This window comes from Primulina tabacum, chromosome 3 (genome assembly GCF_025594145.1).
Source record: "Primulina tabacum isolate GXHZ01 chromosome 3, ASM2559414v2, whole genome shotgun sequence".
Lineage (NCBI taxonomy): Eukaryota > Viridiplantae > Streptophyta > Magnoliopsida > Lamiales > Gesneriaceae > Primulina > Primulina tabacum.
Window position 1 is genome coordinate 42,330,505 of NC_134552.1, and position 21,307 is coordinate 42,351,811.

The 21,307-nt window shown below is 38.6% G+C and overlaps 2 protein-coding genes across 2 annotated transcripts; both read left to right on the forward strand.

The window, feature by feature from the left end:
* The first annotated feature begins 7,709 nt into the window (after positions 1 to 7,709).
* On the forward strand, positions 7,710 to 10,793 carry LOC142538724 (uncharacterized). The gene is made up of 5 exons (XM_075644022.1): positions 7,710 to 8,730; positions 8,896 to 9,311; positions 9,654 to 9,815; positions 10,501 to 10,735; positions 10,789 to 10,793. Exons 1-5 carry the CDS (start codon positions 7,710 to 7,712, stop codon positions 10,791 to 10,793), a joined length of 1,839 nt encoding a protein of 612 aa, XP_075500137.1.
* A 568-nt stretch (positions 10,794 to 11,361) lies between these two features.
* On the forward strand, positions 11,362 to 13,130 carry LOC142538725 (uncharacterized). The gene is made up of 4 exons (XM_075644023.1): positions 11,362 to 11,905; positions 12,547 to 12,619; positions 12,963 to 12,969; positions 13,083 to 13,130. Exons 1-4 carry the CDS (start codon positions 11,362 to 11,364, stop codon positions 13,128 to 13,130), a joined length of 672 nt encoding a protein of 223 aa, XP_075500138.1.
* Positions 13,131 to 21,307: the final 8,177 nt, after the last annotated feature.

The following is a 21,307-nucleotide window of genomic DNA, read 5'->3' on the forward strand; positions in this document are numbered from 1 at the left end:
GGATAATTTATGAGTTTAATTATATTAGTGTATTAAGTCATATATTGCGAAATCTTTTTTAACAATTACTTCATCAAAATAAAAAATAATGAAGTGTAACAGGTAAATTACTTCGTTGTTATTTGCAAATTGTGAAGTAACATAATATTAAATACTTCGTCAATAAGAAATCATACGAAGTGATAGAATTAATTTACTTCAACATTGTTATGTAAAAACGAAGTTGTTTTGCGCAATTACTACACCAAAATACAAATTACTGAAGTCTTTCGAACCACTTACTTCGTCACTAAATGTAAATTGTGAAGTAACATAATATAAAATACTTCAACAAATAGGATAAATGCTGAAGTTATAGATAATATTTACTTCGACAAATAGGATAAATTGTGAAGTTGTTTGTGTCTATTACCTCATCAAAATACATAACTACAAAGTCTTTCAGATAAATTACTTCGTCGATTATTGTAAATAATGAAGTAAACTATTATAAACTACTTCGCTAAATAATAATTAAGACGAAGTTATATATAATATATTACTTCATTATTTACAATAATCGATGAAGTAAAACACATTTCTTACTTCGGCACCGGTCCAATTCTGGACCGGTTTTCCTTCAAAAACCGGCCAAAGACTTCAGTATTTTCAATCATACAACTTCGGTTATTATGCGAAGTAAAAGGTACATCTATTACTTCACGTTCATATACTTCAGCAATTAACTACCTTATTACTTCATTGAATACGCGAAGTAAAAAAGCGATTTTTCTACTAGTGATAGTTGAGTAAGTTTTTTCCATATTTCCTTCGCAGTAGTGCAGGTCTTGATTTTGGCGAACATATTCTTGTCCAGAGTTTTATAGAGAATATCTTTCGCAATGTTATCCAAATTTGCCTTCTTTTATCCTCAGCTGTCCATTCAGATCTGTGCTTTACAACCATCTGAGGAGCACCTTCAGTTATTGTTGCAGCTGTATTCACCTTCAGAATTCTCATTGGCCCGTCAGTGATGACATACCACATGTCGTCATCTTAGGCTACTAAATGTGCCTGCATGCGAATTTTCCAATCGTCATAATCTTTTTTAGAGAACATTGGAATTTTATTGAAAGAAGACATAAGTGATTGAAAAGATGTCAGTGTTTGAGAAAACCCTGCTCTTATACCACTTGTTGGGATCGAGAAAGAGTTTAGAGGGGAGGGGTGAATGAACTCTTTCAAATTTTCTGAATTAAAATAAGTTTGCAAGCATTTTAGGCGGTTGAAAATTCTTTCTCAAACGGTTGAAAACTTGAACCACTAATGAGTGCGGAAAACGGTTCACAATTTTCAATGACAGTTCAAACACTTTTGGCAAACTTAATAAATTGTGGTTAAAAAAGTAAGAGCTTGCGATAAGTAAATAACACAAGATTTTTATGGATGTTCGGAGATTGAATACTCCTATGTCACCCCTTCTTCCTTTTCCAAGAAGGATTCCACTAAAAGACTTCGGCTTTACAACGTATTTGCAACAGCCCACTCCAATCAGGACTTATCACACTGCCTATATTGGAACCTTAGTGATCACTTTACACTTCTGGATATTAAGAACACTCAGTTCACCAGATAACAAGACTTGATCTAATAACCAAAAGGTTACTGATGAGAATAGACGGTTTGGTGTGAGTAGTACGAAAATGATCCTAAGATGATCAAATGATTTTCTATTGAAAGCGTGCTGATTAAGCGAAAAAGTATGTAAACTTTTAGAAGCGCTCGGAGATCATTTCAAGTATGCAAGCAAGCTGTTATGATTCGATTGTGAGGTGAAAAGACGTCTTTCTGCTAGCACACTCTTCCATTAATATACACGATTTTCTTAACGGTCGGGAAGGACATAGCAACGTTAACCTGATTCTCTGAACATGAAAGGGCCCGTATTTCGTATTCATATTTAGCGGAATTATTAAAAATTTTCTAAATAAGTAATTATCTTGCCTTATTTATAAAATAAACATAAAAATAATTTTAACTTTAAAATAACAGCGGAAGCAAATATTGTTTTCAAACAACAACTTAAAAATATATCCGACGTATTAAAACTGAGTTTGAATGTAAGAAAATGCATAAACTAAAACATGAGGTCCTCGGGTTTACTACTGCTGCCCCAAGATAGCTCACTAGTCTCCGCCCTCCGTCTCGACCTCATCAGTACCTACAACAATCTAGTCTAGTGAGTCTAAAGACTCAACATGTATATATCGTGAATAACAAGTAAATATATCATAAAGTCACATGCAACGCAAAAATATAATATCATGAAGCGTACGATAAAAATCGTATCATGAATAATTATAAATACGTGCATATCTGAAAATCATACGTAAAAGCTTTGCTTGATAGAGCTCTGTCATATCATATCATAATAAGCAAGTGGCCCATAACATAACGTGAGCGCCTGATCAGACTAAACCACAGTATACTGGGAGGTAGAGATTACCACAGCCCTTGGACTGGATATCTGTACCCATACATAATCGTAAACCGGTCTTAAGTCACCGGGTGGAGAGGTCCTCGGTTGCGCCTACCGACTTCCAACCCCATAAACGTAAGGTGGTAACAAGACATATCGCATATATCTCAAAAATAAACATTTTATATTTTTATGCACGTAATATAATTATAACCTTGTTTTTACCGGATGAGTTGGATTGCTCCCAGGCTTACTGCGACTTAATCCTAATATGTGACACATGCAAATAATCTTATCTTGACCAAAACTTGACAATCGAACCAAAAACGAGACGATTAGGACCAACAACTTAATTTTTCAATCATGGCTTCGTACCAAACCGAACCAACATTAAACCGACGTTTAACCATGATTAAAAATGCCCCTAACATACTGAAAAATAGTCATGAAGACTGGAAAACACGAAAATTAGTGAATGGAGGCCAAAATCATGAAACGCTCTTTCGAGAGTCACTTTGGCACATTGCACCGTAAATTTTCGTACGACCTCTAAACTCAACCAAATCACAAACGGCCAAAAATATGACTTTCCTAACTCATTAAGGTACTATCTATTCCAAGGACATAGGCTAAAAGCCAACCAAGAACTCAAACCACCACCAAAACCGAGACCCAAAGCTGCTGTCAAAATACAGCAGTAGCAGCTTGTGTGTTTGTGGTGTAAACTATGAAATTATTGACCATTGGCTTGAATCACCGACCAAAGACTCTTACTAACATCCTAAGTCATGGCTTGGACCATGGCTAAGGGCTAAAAGCTCGCCACAAATTAAACCAACACCTAGGGCATTACAATATACCAGTCGAGAACTCAAATTCTGTGCAGTGGGAGGTATTGAATTGTTTTATTGTCTTGGGTCGTTCCAGTGGCCATTTGATTGACCATGGCTCAATCTAGACATGATGGAGTGTTGTATGAACCATGGCTTTGGGCTAGATGTCAAGCATAATCCGAACAACACACCAAAACCGAAGTGTACTCACCCAAAAATTCAGAATTTTGAAAACTGTGGGACGTATGCTATGTTGCTGTAAAAAATCTGATGAGTCGTGAACCAAGCATGGAAAGACTGACTTGGTCACGTCCTATACATGATAAGGGAGGGTTCTAACCGTGGCTACAGTCCCTAGGACAGCCAAGATTCGAACACACACCATAAACACACAAATGATAAAACTTTGACCCAAATTCTGCACTTAAGGAAAAGTTGCTGTCATTTCTTTGTTTGTGTGTGTATGGATGTAAACCAATGAACCAACAACACCCTAACACACTCTAAATCATGCTTAAAAGTAGCCATGTGTGCATGGAAACGAAGCAACACCCTGTAATCAACAAAACATCTCAAACCGTGAAGTTGGAAACAAAAGAGTTGAGAAAATCTGTTCAGATTTTTACTTGGTAAATTGCTGTCAATTTCGTGATTTTGCTTGAATCATGGTTATATAATGGTTTGAAAATATCTATAGGACTTGATTGAAGAGAAAAGAAACAATATATACATGCCTGGAATTTGTTTTGACAAAAAAAAAAAACAAATCAGTACGACGAATACGAGCGACGGAGCGGAGTTGTATTTCCCTTCTTATCTCTGCTGTTGTTCTCTCGATTCTATGCTGCTATTTTCTGATGTACTTCGAATGTGAGAGTGTGGGTTTGCTAGACAATGAAGATGAGTGTTATAGGAGGTGTTTAAGGTGCCATAATATACATTAAGTTGGGGGTTACAAGTCAAGAAGTTGAAGGAATTTGAAATGTTTCTTTCTCTCCTTGCTGCCGAAACTTTGCTCTTATTCTTGCTGTTATTCAAGTTTATTTGCTAGTATAAAGGGGTTGAGGAGTTTCAAGTAGAATTATGGTGCATGTATTACCCATAATTATGGAGTTTAAAAGTAGGAAATGATTACACTATGAAGACCATTTAGTGGTAATTTGAATGGGGTTTACTACATATTTTTTGAATTGTCTTGACCGAAAATTATCAACAATTTTTCATGATATAACATTGATTAAATCTTGTATTTTAAATGTTTAAGGTGTGATACTCCCATTATATTTATTTTAGTGAATTAACACATTAATTCAGAATACACTCTTGCATGACCTTGCATGGATTCAAATTTAAGTATTTAAATACTATTCTTAATTTCTTGAATATAAATTATACCTAGATTAATTCATCCTCATTTGTTTACACATTTTAATTTAAGCTTTAATTAAATATTAACCTAAAAGAACTTATTTAATAACTTAGCTCCCATTAATTTTATAAATCCTAAAACATTCTTTTTCTTTAAATTAAATTATTCCTTGACCTAATTGAATTTAGGAATATCTTTTTTATTATTAATTTTATCTCTAATCTCCAAACTCTGGTCCGGCCTCGCGTATTTATCCTGAAAAGATAAAACTAAACATCTACTTTTAAAATAAATAATCATGCTTAAAATTATTAAAAATGAATTGACACTTCATATATATAAAAAAATCATTTTTAATTTTAATAGTAGCAATTCTGCATGGCTTATACGTAATCTGATTTTTGGGTTCTACAACTCTCCCCCCCTTAAAGGAATTTCGTCCCCGAAATTAAAACTTACCGAATAACTTGGGATAACGACTCCTCATCTCCGGGTCAGATTCCCATGTAGCTTCCTCCTCCGAATGATTAAGCCATTTGACTTTCACTAGCTTAACCATTTTGTTCCGAAGCTTTTTCTCCTGCCTGTCTAAGATTTGCACTCGTCTTTCCTCATACTTTAATATCCCGACCTTTTTGTCATGTTATAGTTTATAGTGTTATTTATGATATATGGTGATAAGATATGGTTTTAAATATTTTAATGGTTATGGTGGAAATGATTATTGGTTATGGTTATGGATATTGTGATGGTTGTAAATATGTTTATTGGAATGATTGTTATATGGTCATTGTTTATGGTTATTGTTTTGGAATCATGTTCATAGTTGGTGATGATTATGGAAGTGGATGGGTAGAATAGAAAGTTGATCTTAATGCCAAATAGGAAATTGAAGCGCATAAACGGTATGAAAAATGTGGCAGTAGTTGTGGTTTTTAGCATAATGTTTTGTATATTGATCCAATTGATGTTAGGCCATTTTCATTAGAAAGATAAGATATAAGGCTATAACTTTCATGCTTTGAGTTTTGTTCAAATCATTAGGGGAGACGAGCCAAAAGTTGCCCGAAGTGTGTCATGTGTATCGTTTCTTCAGTATTAACACATGTTGGGCGATTGAGCATAACTTTTTACTCAGACCTTCAAATGACATGAGGCTAATTGGAGATGCAAGCCAAGACATAGAGCTACAACTTTCTTGTTTACCACTTTTCCAGATTATGAAGGGAAGAGTCGTTTCGGAAGCAATCTTTGTTGGAGTTGTGCGCAGAGCACTGTTGTGGAGTGCAGGTGGCCGCGGCGCTCCCAGCGCCGTAAAGTAGGCGCCGCAGCGCCAATTAGTGGCGCCGCGGCGCTAGACATGCGAAATTGTTTTTTTAAAACACGTTTTTAAGGGATTGAAGGCTTATAACATGATTCTATAGGCTTCTACTTCATTCTAACCTTCTCCCTTTTCCTTAAAATCGATTCATGCCATTTTATTTCTAGTTTTCTCTCCTTCAATCTCTACACCGAGTGCAAGGATTTTAGTTGTATTCTTAGTGATTTCCACCTATTCCTTCAAGTTACCAGGTAAGGGTTCTATTATTTTGGAGTTAAGTAGGATTTGGATGATTGAAGGGTGTTGATGAATTTCTTAGAGTAATGTTGATGATTGTTGGTTATTATTGTGTTGATGTTTGTAGGAATCATTCAAGTTTATCATAGCCACCATATTGTTGGATTGGTTGTAAGTAGAAGCTTTTCCTTCTAATGCTCACATGATATATATGTATATAAGCCATGTTTATTGATGTCTAGCTCCTTCCATTGTTAGATTATTGATGTATGTATTGTTATTTGTTCATTGAGCCAAGAATATCATTGAATCCATTGATAAGGAGCTAGTACTCTATTGTTGCTTACCAAGTGTTTGCTAAATTGTCCCAATGAAGTTTCCGATGATTAAAGCCAATGAATGATAGTAATTCATGCATGTCATTGGCCAATCACATGATTATGAGTATCTCTCACAGTTTTGATATATTTATATATCTAAGAGATACTATCAACATGTCACAGGTCACAGGTCACAGAACTATCATTTCCTTTCCTTTAATTCATGCCATGAAATACCATCTATATTGCTTTGCTACCTATTGTTCATTTAAGATGGTATTATTCATTTTTCATTGCTATTGATTTATCGTCCATTGCCATTGCTTCATTGTTTATTGTCATTGCTATATCTATATTTCAAACCAACCACATGTATATGTACTTGTTACGTATAGCTTTCTGCTTACTAAGTTTTATCTCATTCCAGTTAATATCATGTGATGAAGGTGACAAAAAGAATTGAAGCGGATCGTCCAAGGGGAAGAAGTCATATAAAAGCCAATGGGAAAGACTTTTGATCATGTCACTTTTATTCTATTTTGGGTGAACATGAGAAGTTTAAATATTGTCATATTTTGTAAAATGAATTATGGGGTAAAACTTATGTTAGTTTGTGGATTTCTTTTGGGATACTACAAAAGTTAATGTTTATGTTAAATCATTTTTGAAAATGCTTTTGATGTAAATGGTTTATTGTTCTTTCCCCTGTAATTTTAAATGCTTCCGCGTATATTTTTTTTAAATTTCAATGTCATGAGAGGGGGTTGTAACAATTGGTATCAGAGCGAAAGTATTTCGGACCATATATGACTTCTTCTACCTAGGACAATCCGGTATGTTTTCGATCCTGCATCTATTGATTTTAACATTGAGAGTTGATTCCATTTCATTGCCATTGATGTATCCATTCTTCCTATCTATGTTAAAGTGAGCAATTGTGTAGGATATGCCTCCCAAGAGAAAGAATATTGAAGGGGATGATAGGACCCCCGATAAGACTGCAAAAGTGGTAGATAAATTCAGTAAGTTATTGAAGGAGCAAGCAAAGGTCCATGGCGAAAAAATTCAACAGTTATTGAGCATGCAAATTACGACCCAGGGTCATGGCCAAGGAAGAGGTTAAGGCAGAACGGAAAATTCAGTTGAAGGTGCTTATGATCGTTTCAGACGTATGAACCCTCCTGATTTTATTGGAGGCCCTGATCCCTTAGTGGCTCTTGAATGGATCAAATCGTTGGAAGCCATATTCGATTATATGAAGTTCACTGACCAAGAAAAGGTAAGTTGTGCTGTGTTTATGTTGGTCAAAGCTGCTCGTATCTGGTGGGAAGCCACCAAGGTGACAGTTAATGTTCAAGAATTAAAGTGGAACGAGTTTAAATATTTATTCTACGCCAAATATTTCTCGAGTGAAGTAAAAGCCAAGAAGGTGAAGGAATTCCTGGAATTGAGGCAGGATGCTTTGTCTGTTACTGAATATACGTTGAAGTTTGAGGAAGGATGTGTTTTTGTTCCTTTTATTGATGAGAACGATAAGGATAAAGGAGAACATTTCCTTTGGGGTTTGAAACCAGAGATTCGAAGAGATGTTCATATGTCCAAGGTGGTCACATATCAAGATATCGTGGAGAGAGCCTTGTTAGCTGAGCATGATGAGCAAGAGATAGAGAAAGAGAGGCAATTAAGAAGAAAAACTTTCCAAGCTAGAGGACAAGGTACAAGTGCAAATATTTGTGGTGGCCACAAAGGTAAGGGTAAGATAGAGCAGCGCTCTAAACCTCCTGTACCTTTTTCTGATACTGAACGACATGTATGTCTTAAGTGTGGAAAGCCACACAAGGGTGAGTGTTTGGTGGGTAGTGGACGATGTTTTAGATGCAAGGAGATGGGGCACACGGAATTGAAATGTCCTCTCTCCTCAGACAAAGAAAAAGTCCAAGGCAGAATTTTTGCTATGACGAAGGAAAGTGTTAATCCTGATTCTTCGGTGATATCAGGTAATATTTTAGTCTACGGCAAAGAAGCAATTACATTGATTGACACTGGTGCAACCCATTCTTTTATGTCTGAAGTGTTTATGCATTCTATATCTGTTGAACCTACTGTTATGCCATTACACTTCAATATTGTGTTGCCCTCTGGTGATGAAATTTGTGCCACTAATATTATCAAGGCATGTCCCGTACAAGTGGGTAATAGATTACTGTTTGATGATTTTATTGTTATTCTGATGGTTGCATTTGATGTTATTTTGGGGATGGATTGGTTATCTGCTTATCGTGCGGTCATTGATTGTGTGGGTAAGACGGTGAAGTTTTTGGTCGATGACTATGATAGTGATGTGTTTGTTGGTCTAGGCTTTTCGATTGGTATTCCTATTATTTCTTGCCTTCAAGCTAATAAGTTGTTGCACAAAGGTTGTATGGGTTTTCTAGCTTCAGTGGTTGATGTGCGAAAGGAAAGTAATTTTCAATTACAGGATATTGATGTGGTTCAGGATTATCCTGACGTGTTTGCTGATGATGTGCCTGGATTACCACCTGATCGAGAGGTGGAGTTTGTTATTGATTTAATTCTAGGTACAGCTCCAATTTCCAAGGCTCCATACAGAATGGCTCCTACTGAAATGAAAGAATTGAAGACTCAATTGCAGGAGCTATTAGATAAAGGTTTTATCCGACCTAGTTCCTCACCGTGGGGAGCTCCATTTTTGTTCGTAAAGAAGAATGATGAATCATTGCGATTATGTATTGACTACCGAGAACTCAACAAGGTAACCGTGAAGAACAAATATCCTTTGCCACGTATTGATGATCTCTTTGATCAATTGCAAGGAGCAGCAATATTTTCAAAGATTGACCTTCGGCACGGTTACCATCAACTGAAAGTGAAAAAGGAGGACATACCAAAGACTGCGTTTAGAACGAGGTATGGCCATTATGAATTTTTGGTGATGTCGTTTGGGCTAACCAATGCTCCGTCAGTTTTTATGGATTTGATGAATCGTATCTTTAAGCCGTATTTGGATACTTTTGTCATTGTTTTCATTGATGACATCTTGATCTACTCAAAGACACGAGAACTTCATCGTGAGCATTTAAGGATTGTGTTGCAGCTGTTGAGGGATAAGCAATTGTATGCCAAGTTAAAGAAATGTGAGTTTTGGTTGGAGCAGGTGACATTTTTGGGCCACATCGTTTCGAAAGAAGGAATATCTGTTGATCCATCCAAAGTTGAGTCCATAAAGCAATGGTCCATTCCAAAGACAGTTTCAGAGGTAAGAAGTTTTCTTGGTTTGGCAGGATATTACAGACGTTTCATAGCAGACTTTTCGAAGATAGCTTTGCCATTAACGAGTTTGACAAGGAAGGCAACACGAATGGACCATTGAGTGTCAACGAGCATTTCAAACATTGAAAGATAAGTTAACGTCTGCCCCTGTATTAGTACTTCCTTGTGGTACTCAATATTTTGTTGTATATACAGATGCTTCAAAGCAGGGGTTAGGTGTAGTACTGATGCAGCGTGGGAAAGTGATAGCATATGCTTCTCGTCAGTTGAAGGAATACGAGAAAAATTATCCCACTCATGACTTGGAGTTGGCGGCAGTGGTTTATGCTTTAAAGATTTGGCGACACTACCTTTATGGTGAGAAATGTGAAATATTTACAGATCACAAAAGTTTGAGTTATTTATTTTCGCAGAAGGAATTGAATATGCGGCAGCGAAGATGGTTGGAATTGGTAAAGGATTATGATTGCACCATTAGCTATCATCCTGGTAAAGCTAATGTGGTTGCGGATGCTTTGAGTCGCAAATCAAGTTCATTATTGGGTTCCATGATTTCTAAACCTTTGTTGTTTGATTTGCAAAGAAATGAGATCAATTTGGTATCTTCAGGTACAGTTGCTCGATTATCTGCACTAGTTCTCCACTCAACCTTATTTGATCGAATTTTGAAGGAACAACAGCTGGACACTCAGTTATTAGAGTTGAAGAGAAAAAGTGATCTGACAGGAGTTTCAGAGTTTGGGTTGAATTGTGATGGTTTATTGACCTTTCGAGGTAAGATATGTGTCCCTATGGGTGATGGCATTCGAAAAGATGTACTTCTTGAAGCTCATACAGCGCCATATTCTGTACATCCTGGTAGTACCAAGATGTATCAAGACCTTCGACGTCTTTACTGGTGGCCAGGTATGAAGAAAGATATCATGTTATTTGTTTCTGAATGTCTAACCTGTCAACAGGTTAAGATTGAGCACCAAAGACCAGCAGGATTGTTGCAATCTTTGCCTATACCGCAATGGAAGTGGGAGCACATAACTATGGATTTTGTTGTTGGGTTACCAAGGACGCAGAAAGGCTTCAATTCTATTTGGGTGATCTTGGATCGATTGACCAAGTCATCACATTTTCTTTCTGTCAAGACGACGTATTCTATGAATCAATATGCTGAGGCTTATATTCAGGAAATTGTGAAACTTCATGGAATACCGGTATCGATAGTTTCAGATCGTGATCCAAGGTTTACATCAGAATTTTGAAAGAGTTTGCATAGAGCCTTGGGAACGAAATTGGCTTTTAGTACCGCCTACCATCCTCAAAGCGACGGTCAATCAGAAAGGGTTATCCAAATTCTTGAAGATATGCTAAGGGCTTGTACGATTGATTTCCCGGGAAGTTGGGATTCCAAGTTGCCTTTGGTGGAGTTCACGTATAATAACAGCTACCAGTCTTCTATTGGCATGGCACCTTATGAAGCTTTATATGGAAGAAAGTGCCGATCTCCTTTGTTTTGGGAAGAGGTAGGTGAAAGGAAGATGTTGGGCCCGGAGTTGGTTCAACAAACAGCAGATGTTGTGGCATTGATCCAAGAACAAATGAGGACCGCTCAGTCTCGACAGAAGAGTTATGCCGATGTTCGACGACGACCTTTAGCATTCGAGGTTGGTGATCATGTATTTATTAAGATAGCTCCTCTCAAGGGAGTTATGCGATTTGGCAAGAAAGGTAAGTTAAGTCCTCGATATATTGGGCCATTTGAAATTTTTGAGAAGATTGGAGACCGAGCCTATCGTCTTGCATTGCCACCGGACTTGGATCGAGTTTACAACGTATTTCATGTTTCTATGCTACGTAAGTACCTTTCTAATCCATCTCATGTCCTTCGGTATGATTCATTGGATCTTTTGCCTAACCTAAGCTACGAGGAAATGCCAGTTCAAATTCTTGATCGCAAAGTTAAAGTGTTGAGAAATAAAGAAATTGGCCTTGTCAAAGTTCTTTGGAGGAATCATGTTATTGAAGAGGCAACATGGGAACCGGAAGAGGAGATGAAACATCGTTATCCAACTTTATTCGATGGTAAGCAAATTTCAGGGACGAAATTTTTATAAGGAGGGGAGATTATTATATCCCGACCTTTTTGTCATGTTATAGTTTATAGTGTTATTTATGATTTATGGTGATAAGATATGGTTTTAAATATTTTAATGGTTATGGTAGAAATGATTATTGGTTATGGTTATGGATATTGTGATGGTTGTAAATATGTTTATTGGAATGATTGTTATATGGTCATTGTTTATGGTTATTGTTTTGGAATCATGTTTATAGTTGGTGATGATTATGGAAGTGGATGGGTAGAATAGAAAGTTGATCTTAAGCCAAATAGGAAATTGAAGCGCAGAAACGGTATGAAAAATGTGGCAGTAGTTGTGGTTTTTAGCATAATTTTTTGTATATTGATCCAATTGATGTTAGGCCACTTTCATTGGAAAGATAAGATATAAGGCTATAACTTTCATGTTTTGAGTTTTGTTCAAATCATTAGGGGAGACGAGCCAAAAGTTGCCCGAAGTGTGTCATGTGTATCGTTGCTTCTGTATTGATACATGTTGGGAGATTGAGCATAACTTTTACTCAGACCTTCAAATGACATGAGACTAATTGGAGATGCAAGCCAAGACATAGAGCTACAACTTTCTTGTTTACCACTTTTCCAGATTATGAAGGGAAGAGTCGTTTCGGAAGCAATCTTTGTTGGAGCTGTGCGCAGAGCACTGTTGTGGAGTGCAGGTGGGCGCTGCCAAGCAGCGCCGCAGCGCTGCCAGGGCCGTAACCCTGGCGCCTAGGCGCTGCCAGGCAGCGCCGCGGCACTCCCAGCGCCGTAAAGCAGGCGCCGCAGCGCCAATTATTGGCGCCTCGGCGCTAGACATGCGAAATTGTTTTTGTAAAACACGTTTTTAAGGGATTGAAGGCTTATAACATGATTCTAGAGGCTTCTACTTCATTCTAACCTTCTCCCTTTTCCTTAAAATCGATTCATGCCATTTTATTTCTAGTTTTCTCTCCTTCAATCTCTACACCAAGTGCAAGGATTTTAGTTGTATTCTTAGTGATTTCTACATATTCCTTCAAGTTACCAGGTAAGGGTTCTATTATTTTGGAGTTAATTAGGGTTTGGATGATTGAAGGGTGTTGATGAATTTCTTAGAGTAATGTTGATGATTGTTGGTTATTATTGTGTTGATGTTTGTAGGAATCATTCAAGTTTATCATAGCCACCATATTGTTGGATTGGTTGTAAGTAGAAGCTTTTCCTTCTAATGCTCACATGATATATATGTATATAAGCCATGTTTATTGATGTCTAGCTCCTTCTATTGTTAGATTATTGATGTATGTATTGTTATTTGTTCATTGAGCCAAGAATATCATTGAATCCATTGATAAGGAGCTAGTACTCTATTGTTGCTTACCAAGTGTTTGCTAAATTGTCCCAATGAAGTTTCCGATGATTAAAGCCAAGGAATGATAGTAATTCATGCATGTCATTGGCCAATCACATGATTATGAGTATCTCTCACAGTTTTGATATATTTATATATCAAAGAGATACTATCAACATGTCACAGGTCACAGGTCACAGAACTATCATTTCCTTTCCTTTAATTCATGCCATGAAATACCATCTATATTGCTTTGCTACCTATTGTTCATTTAAGATGGTATTATTCATTGGTCATTGCTATTGATTTATCGTCCATTGCCATTGCTTCATTGTTTATTGTCATTGCGATATCTATATTTTAAACCAACCACATGTATATGTACTTGTTACGAATAGCTTTCTGCTTACTGAGTTTTATCTCATTCCAGTTAATGTCATGTGATGAAGGTGACAAAAAGAATTGAAGCGGATCAGTCCAAGGGGAAGAAGTCATATAAAAGCCAATGGGAAAGACTTTTGATCATGTCACTTTTATTCTATTTTGGGTGAACATGAGAAGTTTAAATATTGTCATATTTTGTAAAATGAATTATGGGGTAAAACTTATGTTAGTTTATGGATTTCTTTTGGGATGCTACAAAATTTAATGTTTATGTTAAATCATTTTTGAAAATGCTTTTGATGTAAATGGTTTATTGTTCTTTCCCCTGTAATTTTAAATGCTTCCGCGTATGTTTTTTTTTTAAATTTCAATGTCATGAGAGGGGGTTGTTACACATACGACAATTTCGGAGTGAGCTGCAAAGGTTCAAAGTTCAAGACATGCGATGGATTCGCCATATACTTTCTCAACATAGAGACATGTAACACGTTGTGTACTCCGGCCAGATTCGGCGGAAGAACAACACGATAAGCTATTGTCCCAACTCTGTCGAGGATCTCAAATGGTCCAATGAATCTCGGACTGAGCTTTCCTTTCTTCTTGAACCGCACGACACCTTTCATTGGTGCTATCTTCATGAAAACATGGTCACCAACAGCAAACTCTAGATCTCTCCTCCTCTGATCCGCATAACTCTTCTGTCTACTCTGAGAAGTCCTCATTCTATCACGGATTTTGACTACCATATCAGCAGTCTGCTGCACAATCTCCGGACCTAATTCTGATCTCTCCCCTAATTCATCCCAATGAATAGGCGATCTACACTTACGGCCGTATAGTGCTTCATATGGAGCCATACCTATAGACGACTGAAAACTGTTATTATAGGTAAACTCCACCAACGGCAACTTTGATTCCCAACTCCTAAGAAATCGAGGACACATGCACGAAGAAGATCCTCCAAAATCTGGATAACTCTCTTGGACTGACCTATCTGTCTGTGGGTGAAATGCTGTGCTAAACAACAACTTTGTATCCATAGCTGAATGTAGACTCTTCCAAAATGATGAAGTGAATCTAGGATCTCGGTCAAACACTATAGAAACGGGAATACCATGAAGTCTGACGATCTCCCGGATATATAACTCTGCATACTAGATCATGGAGAAAGTCGTCTTAATAGGCAAGAAATGAGCTGATTTCGTAAGACGATCAACGATCACCCATATAGCATTTGACCCTCTGACTGACTTCTGCAATCCGACAACGAAGTCCATGGTAACATTCTCCCACTTTCACTGGGGATAGGAAGAGGCTTGAGCATACCTGTTGGTCTCTGATGTTCCGCTTTCACTAACTGACACGTCAGACACTCGGATACAAAACGTCTGATATCCCTATTCATTCCGGGCCACCAATATAATAACTGCAGATCTTTGTACATCTTCGTACTCCCTGGATGAATAGAGTACGGCGACATATGGGCCTCAGCTAAAATATATGCTCGAATAGAATCGCTGCTAGGAACCCATATTTTGTCTCGATATCTCACAATACCGTCCCTAACTGTGTACAAAATACTGCCCTTGGCCTCATCTCTCTGCCTCCACTTTGCCAACTGCTCGTCTGCTATGTAATGCCCGAGATGTGAATTGGTAAGCAGAACTTATTAATGCATGATTTGATGTATTTATCGAAGGGCGAGAAAGCGACGTTGCGATTCGATTTTAGTTGCAAAATATATTGTTGGGGCAGCAGAGACAGTGCATCCGCGGTCTAAAACACAGTGCACCCGCTGGTCGTTTATCATAAAATGTTGAAAGTTGATAGTAGCTTGACTGCACCCGCGGTACAAAAGCCACCGCACCTACGGTAAATGTACAGAGACAAGACCGCACCCGCGGGGCAAGAGCCAGCGCACCCGCGGCCGCCGCTTCTGAAATTTGAGTTTGGATCAATACGCCTAGCACACCCGCGGTGCAATGTGTAGCGCTACCCGTGGTGGGACGTGCAGAATGAAGAATTAGACACTTGTCCTAGCCATGCATATATCATGTACTAATCTTCATTCTTCAGCTTGATATGGACGAGAGAAAACCAGAAAAGCTCCAGAATTTCTCAAGTTACATCCTAGTTTAGAAATTAGCTTGTACAAGATCTAACCACCCAAATTTCGATCCGACTTCGGTTCCGTACTCCTCTTGTTACCAGCTACAAAAGGATGTAAGTATTTTTACATTTCAACATGTTTTGAAGTTAAGATGTTGGGAGAAATCAGATATGATTACTATTAGATGTTCTTGAGATTATAAGTAACGTATATTCGCAACCGGATCGAAAAACGGATAGGATATGCGATTATTGTTATTTTCCAGCATATATATGTATGAGATTATGCAGATTATGAGTTGTTGTTGATGGTTGTTGAGAATTGTGGCGTGTTGATATCATATATACACTAATTGAGTTGACCGGTATCGCGAGATTAAACCGTTATGCCGTCGAAATGTGCCGAGATTGAATATCGATACATATGTGTATTGATTTGAGTTAGGGATTGATAGAATGCATCTTGAATTGTCATTACAGATTGATATAGACAAGCTTCGACAGATATAGACTTCGATCTCGACAAAGATTGTACGACAAGAAGGTATAATTCATGTTGATTCGGGAAGATACAACTCGAATTAGATTTGATTTGAGTTTCCCAAAATCACATACTAGATTGTTTATATTTTGATATGTTTGTGCTTTGTTTATAGATTTATATTCAAGCATATAAGATAGGAGAGTCATTGGCAGATTTGCCAAATTTCTAGATGTTCGGTGGTATTGACGCATAGGAGCATATGTACTCCGATTGTAGACATCCGATACCGACAGGACCAAAGTCTAGGAATAAGACGTATCGTCACCGCGATTGGGAGGGTAGGTGGCAGACTGTGACGTCTTATTCACACCGGGATCCCTAGAGTTAGATACGAGTCGAGTCCAAGATATGAATTGATTTAAATTACTTGTCTTATATTGTTTATGTTTCATAGACTATGGGACATGTGGTTATTGATTTTATTCATGATAGTATGCTTCATGATTTATATTGTGTATATGCATGTATACATGTTTTATCCTGGGATTTGTTCTCACCGGAGTTTCCGGCTGTTGTTGTGTCTGTATGTGTGCATAACAACAGGGGGGACAGGATCAGGGTCCAGAAGAACTTGTCGAGATGAGAGATCGAGATAGCGTGGTGATTTCGGGCGTAGAAGATTACTAGTGATTTTTCATATGATCTGTATTTTGTATTGAACACTAGTTGTATGAATGTACTGAAACAAGACATGTATTTATGTTTGTTGAAATAAAATAGAGAAAGATCTTGTGCTTGATTTATATACACTTGATTTAATGTTAAAAGCAAAATTTTGACCCACATTTTCTAGCAAAGATCCAATTAATCCCAAAAAGAATTAAGTTAGAGCCCGGGTCCCCACAACTGGTGGTATCAGAGCGATAGATCCCTTTAGACTGAAATAGAATAGAATGAGCGGGGGGTAGATTGAATTTCCTTCTTTGCTTTTATTGTGCCAGCATGATTTATTGCTTTCCCCTATTACATGTTGTATTGTTATCGGAGTTGATTACAGCATGTATTTGTAAAGAATAAATCAGAACCGATTCTGGATCAGAGGTATATGATCAGAGGAGGGCTGAGACAGATTGTATAGATTGTGTACTAATCCGTTTGATAATTAGATATGCCTCCTCGACGAGTACCACAACCAGCAGCAGGCCGGGCACCTAGAACAGGGCAGTACGTCCAATGATCCGATGGATGTAACCGCTACACCGATGGAGACTTTGCTAAAGAGGTTTCAGTCGTTTCGACCACCAACATTGAAGGGCACAGAAAATTCAGTTGAGTGTGAAAGTTGGCTCAATGACATAGAGATGTTATTTGAATCTCTTGACTACACCGACGAGCGACGAGTTAAACTTATTGGGCATCAACTGCAAGAAGTTGCAAAGAATTGGTGGCTTACCACGAAGAGAGCATTGGAGCATCGTGGCAAAGAAATTACCTGGAAGGTCTTTAAAGCCGAGTTCTATTAGCGATTCTTTCCTTTGTCCTACCGAAAAGACAAAGGTGCTGAATTTTCTAATCTGAGACAGGGACAACTGAATATCGAAGAATATGTTGCTAAGTTCTCTGCATTGCTCCGATTTGCTCCTCATGTCGCAGGAAATGACGAGGCCGTTGCGGATCAGTTTATCAATGGCCTGAATCCGGAAATTTTTACTTTGGTAAATACAGGTAGAACCAATACCTTTGCAGAGGCCTTGAATCGAGCCAAGGGAGCAGAAGCTAGATTGTTTAGGCAACGAAGTACTCTTTATGTCGCTCCGACGCCGAGACCGCCACAACCTTCAGTTCAACCCCCTCCCAGATTTGAGAGTGGTGGTAGCAGCAGCGGAAGGAAAGACCAATTGAAAGCGAATGGAAAACAGTTTAAAAGATCAGGGAGCAGTTCGTCGAGCTCCAGTGGGTCACGACAGAGAGGTCCTGGCCAGAGTACAGAGTATACAGGTGTATATTGCAGTTCTTGTGGAGGCCGACATGCCACCGAGCAGTGTCAGGGTGTGATGGGTCGCTGCAATATCTTCAGACAGCAGGGACACTTCGCCAGGGTTTGTCCCCAGAAAGGTGTACAGCAGGCTCAGAGTGTAGGAGCATCTGGTTCAGTAGCTCAGCCTGAGAGGCAAGCTTCATCTGTTCATTCCTTTCAGCCCATTCCTACATAGACCCAGCCCCGAGCCAGAGGTAGCCAGACAGTGAGCCAACCTCCCAGACAGCAGGCTCGAGTGTTTGCACTAACAGAAGAGCAGGCCTAAGATGCACCAGATGATGTGATCACAGGTAACTGTTTCCTTTGCGGTTATCCTGCATATGTATTGATAGATACGGGTGCATCTCATACTTTTATATCTGAGCGCTTTGCATTGTTGCATTCATTGCCTGTCGAGTCATTATCTGCTGTAGTGTCTATTTCTTCTCCGTTGAGAAGTGGTCTTATATCTGTGACTTCAGTTAGACATTGTATACTACAGTTTGAGGGCCACGAGATTGATTTAGATTGTATTGTGCTTGGGTTAGCTGATTTTGACTGTATTGTCGGTATCGATATGTTAACGAAGTACAGAGCCACTGTAGATTGTTTCCAGAAGATTTTCAGATTCAGATCAGAGATGGCTGATGAAGGGAAATTCTACGGTAAGGGTTCCAGATCTCGGATTCCCTTAGTATGTGTTTTGGCGATGACTAGATTATTGCAGAAAGGAGCAGAGGGGTTCCTTGTATATTCAGTAGATCTACTGAAATCGAGCCCAGCATTGGCAGATCTGCCAGTAGTTTGCGAGTTTGCTGATGTATTCCCAGACGAGATTCCAGGGTTACCTCCAGCCCGAGAGGTAGATTTCAGTATTGATCTCCTACCAGGTACTGTCCCTATATCTCGAGCTCCGTACAGAATGGCGCCGATTGAGTTGAAAGAATTGAAAACACAACTAGAAGTTCTTCTAGCCAAAGGGTATATCAGACCGAGTGTTTCCCCTTGGGGCGCTCCAGTGCTATTTGTGCGAAAGAAAGACGGTTCGATGAGATTATGTATTGATTACCGGCAGCTGAACAAGGCAACGGTAAAGAACAAATATCCATTGCCTCGTATCGACGATTTATTTGATCAGTTGTAGGGATCCTCCGTCTATTCCAAGATTGATTTGAGGTCTGGATATCACCAGCTGAGAGTTCGAGATGTTGATATACCGAAGACAACGTTCTGAACCAGGTATGGACATTATGAATTTATTGTCATGCCTTTTGGTTTAAGGAATGCTCCAGCGGTGTTTATGGGACTGATGAACCGTGTCTTTCAGAGGTATCTAGATGAGTTTGTTATTGTTTTTATTGATGATATTTTGGTTTACTCGAGAAGTGAGACTGATCATGCCGAGCATTTAAGAATTGTGTTGCAGACGCTGAGAAATGAGAAATTATATGCTAAACTGTCAAAATGTGAGTTTTGGCTGAGACAGGTTGTCTTTTTGGGACATATCATATCTGGAGACGGTATATCTGTTGATCCCAGCAAGATTGATGCGGTGATCAGTTGGCCTAGACCGACATCAGTGCCAGAGATACGCAGTTTCATGGGTCTAGCAGGCTATTATCGTCGATTTATCAGAGATTTCTCCAGTATTGCAAAGCCGATTACTCAGCTGACTCAAAAGAATACGCCATTTGTGTGGTCTGAAGCCTGTGAGTCTAGCTTCTTGGAGTTGAAGAGACGATTGACCAGTGCTCCAGTATTGACGATACCTTCAAGTACTGGGGATTTCATTGTATATTGCGATGCATCTCACAGAGGGTTAGGATGTGTTCTTATGCAGCGAGGACATGTGATCGCATATGTCTCGAGACAATTGAAACCACACGAGATTCGTTACCCAATTCATGATCTTGAATTGGCGGCCATTGTATTTTCACTGAAGATATGGCGACACTATCTCTATGGCGAGAAGTTTGAAATCTACTCTGATCATAAAAGCCTGAAATATCTGTTTTCACAGTCAGAGTTGAACATGAGACAGCGTAGATGGCTTGATTTATTAAAGGACTTTGATTGCGAGATCAAATACTATCCAGGAAAGTCAAATGCAGCAGCGGACGCCTTGAGTCGAAAGGTATGTTCCCTATCCTTGTCGACGATAGGTGTTTCGAATATGATTGAAGATTGTTGTATGTCTGGATTAGCATTTGATACAGATAGTAGACCACTACGACTTGCTACGATTCAAGTTGAGCCAGATTTGATTTTGAGAATTAAAGAAGCACAAAGAACTGATCAGAATATTCAGAAGACAGTTGAGATGGTCAGATCAGGGCATAATTCAGAGTATCAGGTACATGATCATGTTTTGTATGTGAATAACCGTCTTGTAGTGCAAGATGTTTCAGATTTGAAACAACAGATATTGTCAGAAGCGCACTGTAGTCGGTTCAGTATTAATTCTGGTGGCAGGAAGATGTACAACGATCTGAAGACACAATTCTAGTGGAAACAGATGAAGTCAGATATTGCAGAATTTGTGTCTAAGTGCTTGAATTACCAACAGGTGAAGGCCGAGAGAAAGAAGCCCAGAGGTTTACTTCAGAGTTTATCTGTTCTTGAATGGAAATGGGATTACATTTCCATGGATTTCGTTACGAAGTTACCACGATCATCCCGTGGTTGTGATGCGATTTGGGTTGTTATTGACAGATTGACCCAATCAGCATGCTTTATTCCGTACAGAATGACGTACCGATATGATCAGATGGCGGAGATATATGTCCGAGAGGTAGTCAGATTGCATGGTGTGCCAAAGTTGATCGTATCAGATCGTGATCCTCGATTCACTTCACATTTCCGGCACAGTTTGTAGCAGGATTTAGGTACGACATTACACCTGAGCACTGCTTACCATCCCCAGATAGACGGACAGTCAGAGCGGACTATCCAGATATTAGAGGATATGCTGAGAGCTGTAGTGCTAGATTTTGGCACTAGTTGGCAAGATTCACTACCTCTTTGTGAATTCTCGTACAACA

What these genes read in the sequence shown, in the direction of transcription:
- LOC142538725 (XM_075644023.1), top strand. Translation starts at nt 11,362, where the DNA reads ATGTTGGGCCCGGAGTTGGTTCAACAAACAGCAGATGTTGTGGCATTG. An exon ending in TTATCCAACTTTATTCGATG is followed by an intron (nt 11,906 to 12,546) that starts GTAAGCAAATTT and finishes CCACTTTTCCAG; the next exon opens with ATTATGAAGGGAAGAGTCGT.
- LOC142538724 (XM_075644022.1), top strand. Translation starts at nt 7,710, where the DNA reads ATGAACCCTCCTGATTTTATTGGAGGCCCTGATCCCTTAGTGGCTCTT. An exon ending in GGCATGTCCCGTACAAGTGG is followed by an intron (nt 8,731 to 8,895) that starts GTAATAGATTAC and finishes TTGTTGGTCTAG; the next exon opens with GCTTTTCGATTGGTATTCCT. An exon ending in TTCCAAAGACAGTTTCAGAG is followed by an intron (nt 9,816 to 10,500) that starts GTAAGAAGTTTT and finishes CGAATTTTGAAG; the next exon opens with GAACAACAGCTGGACACTCA.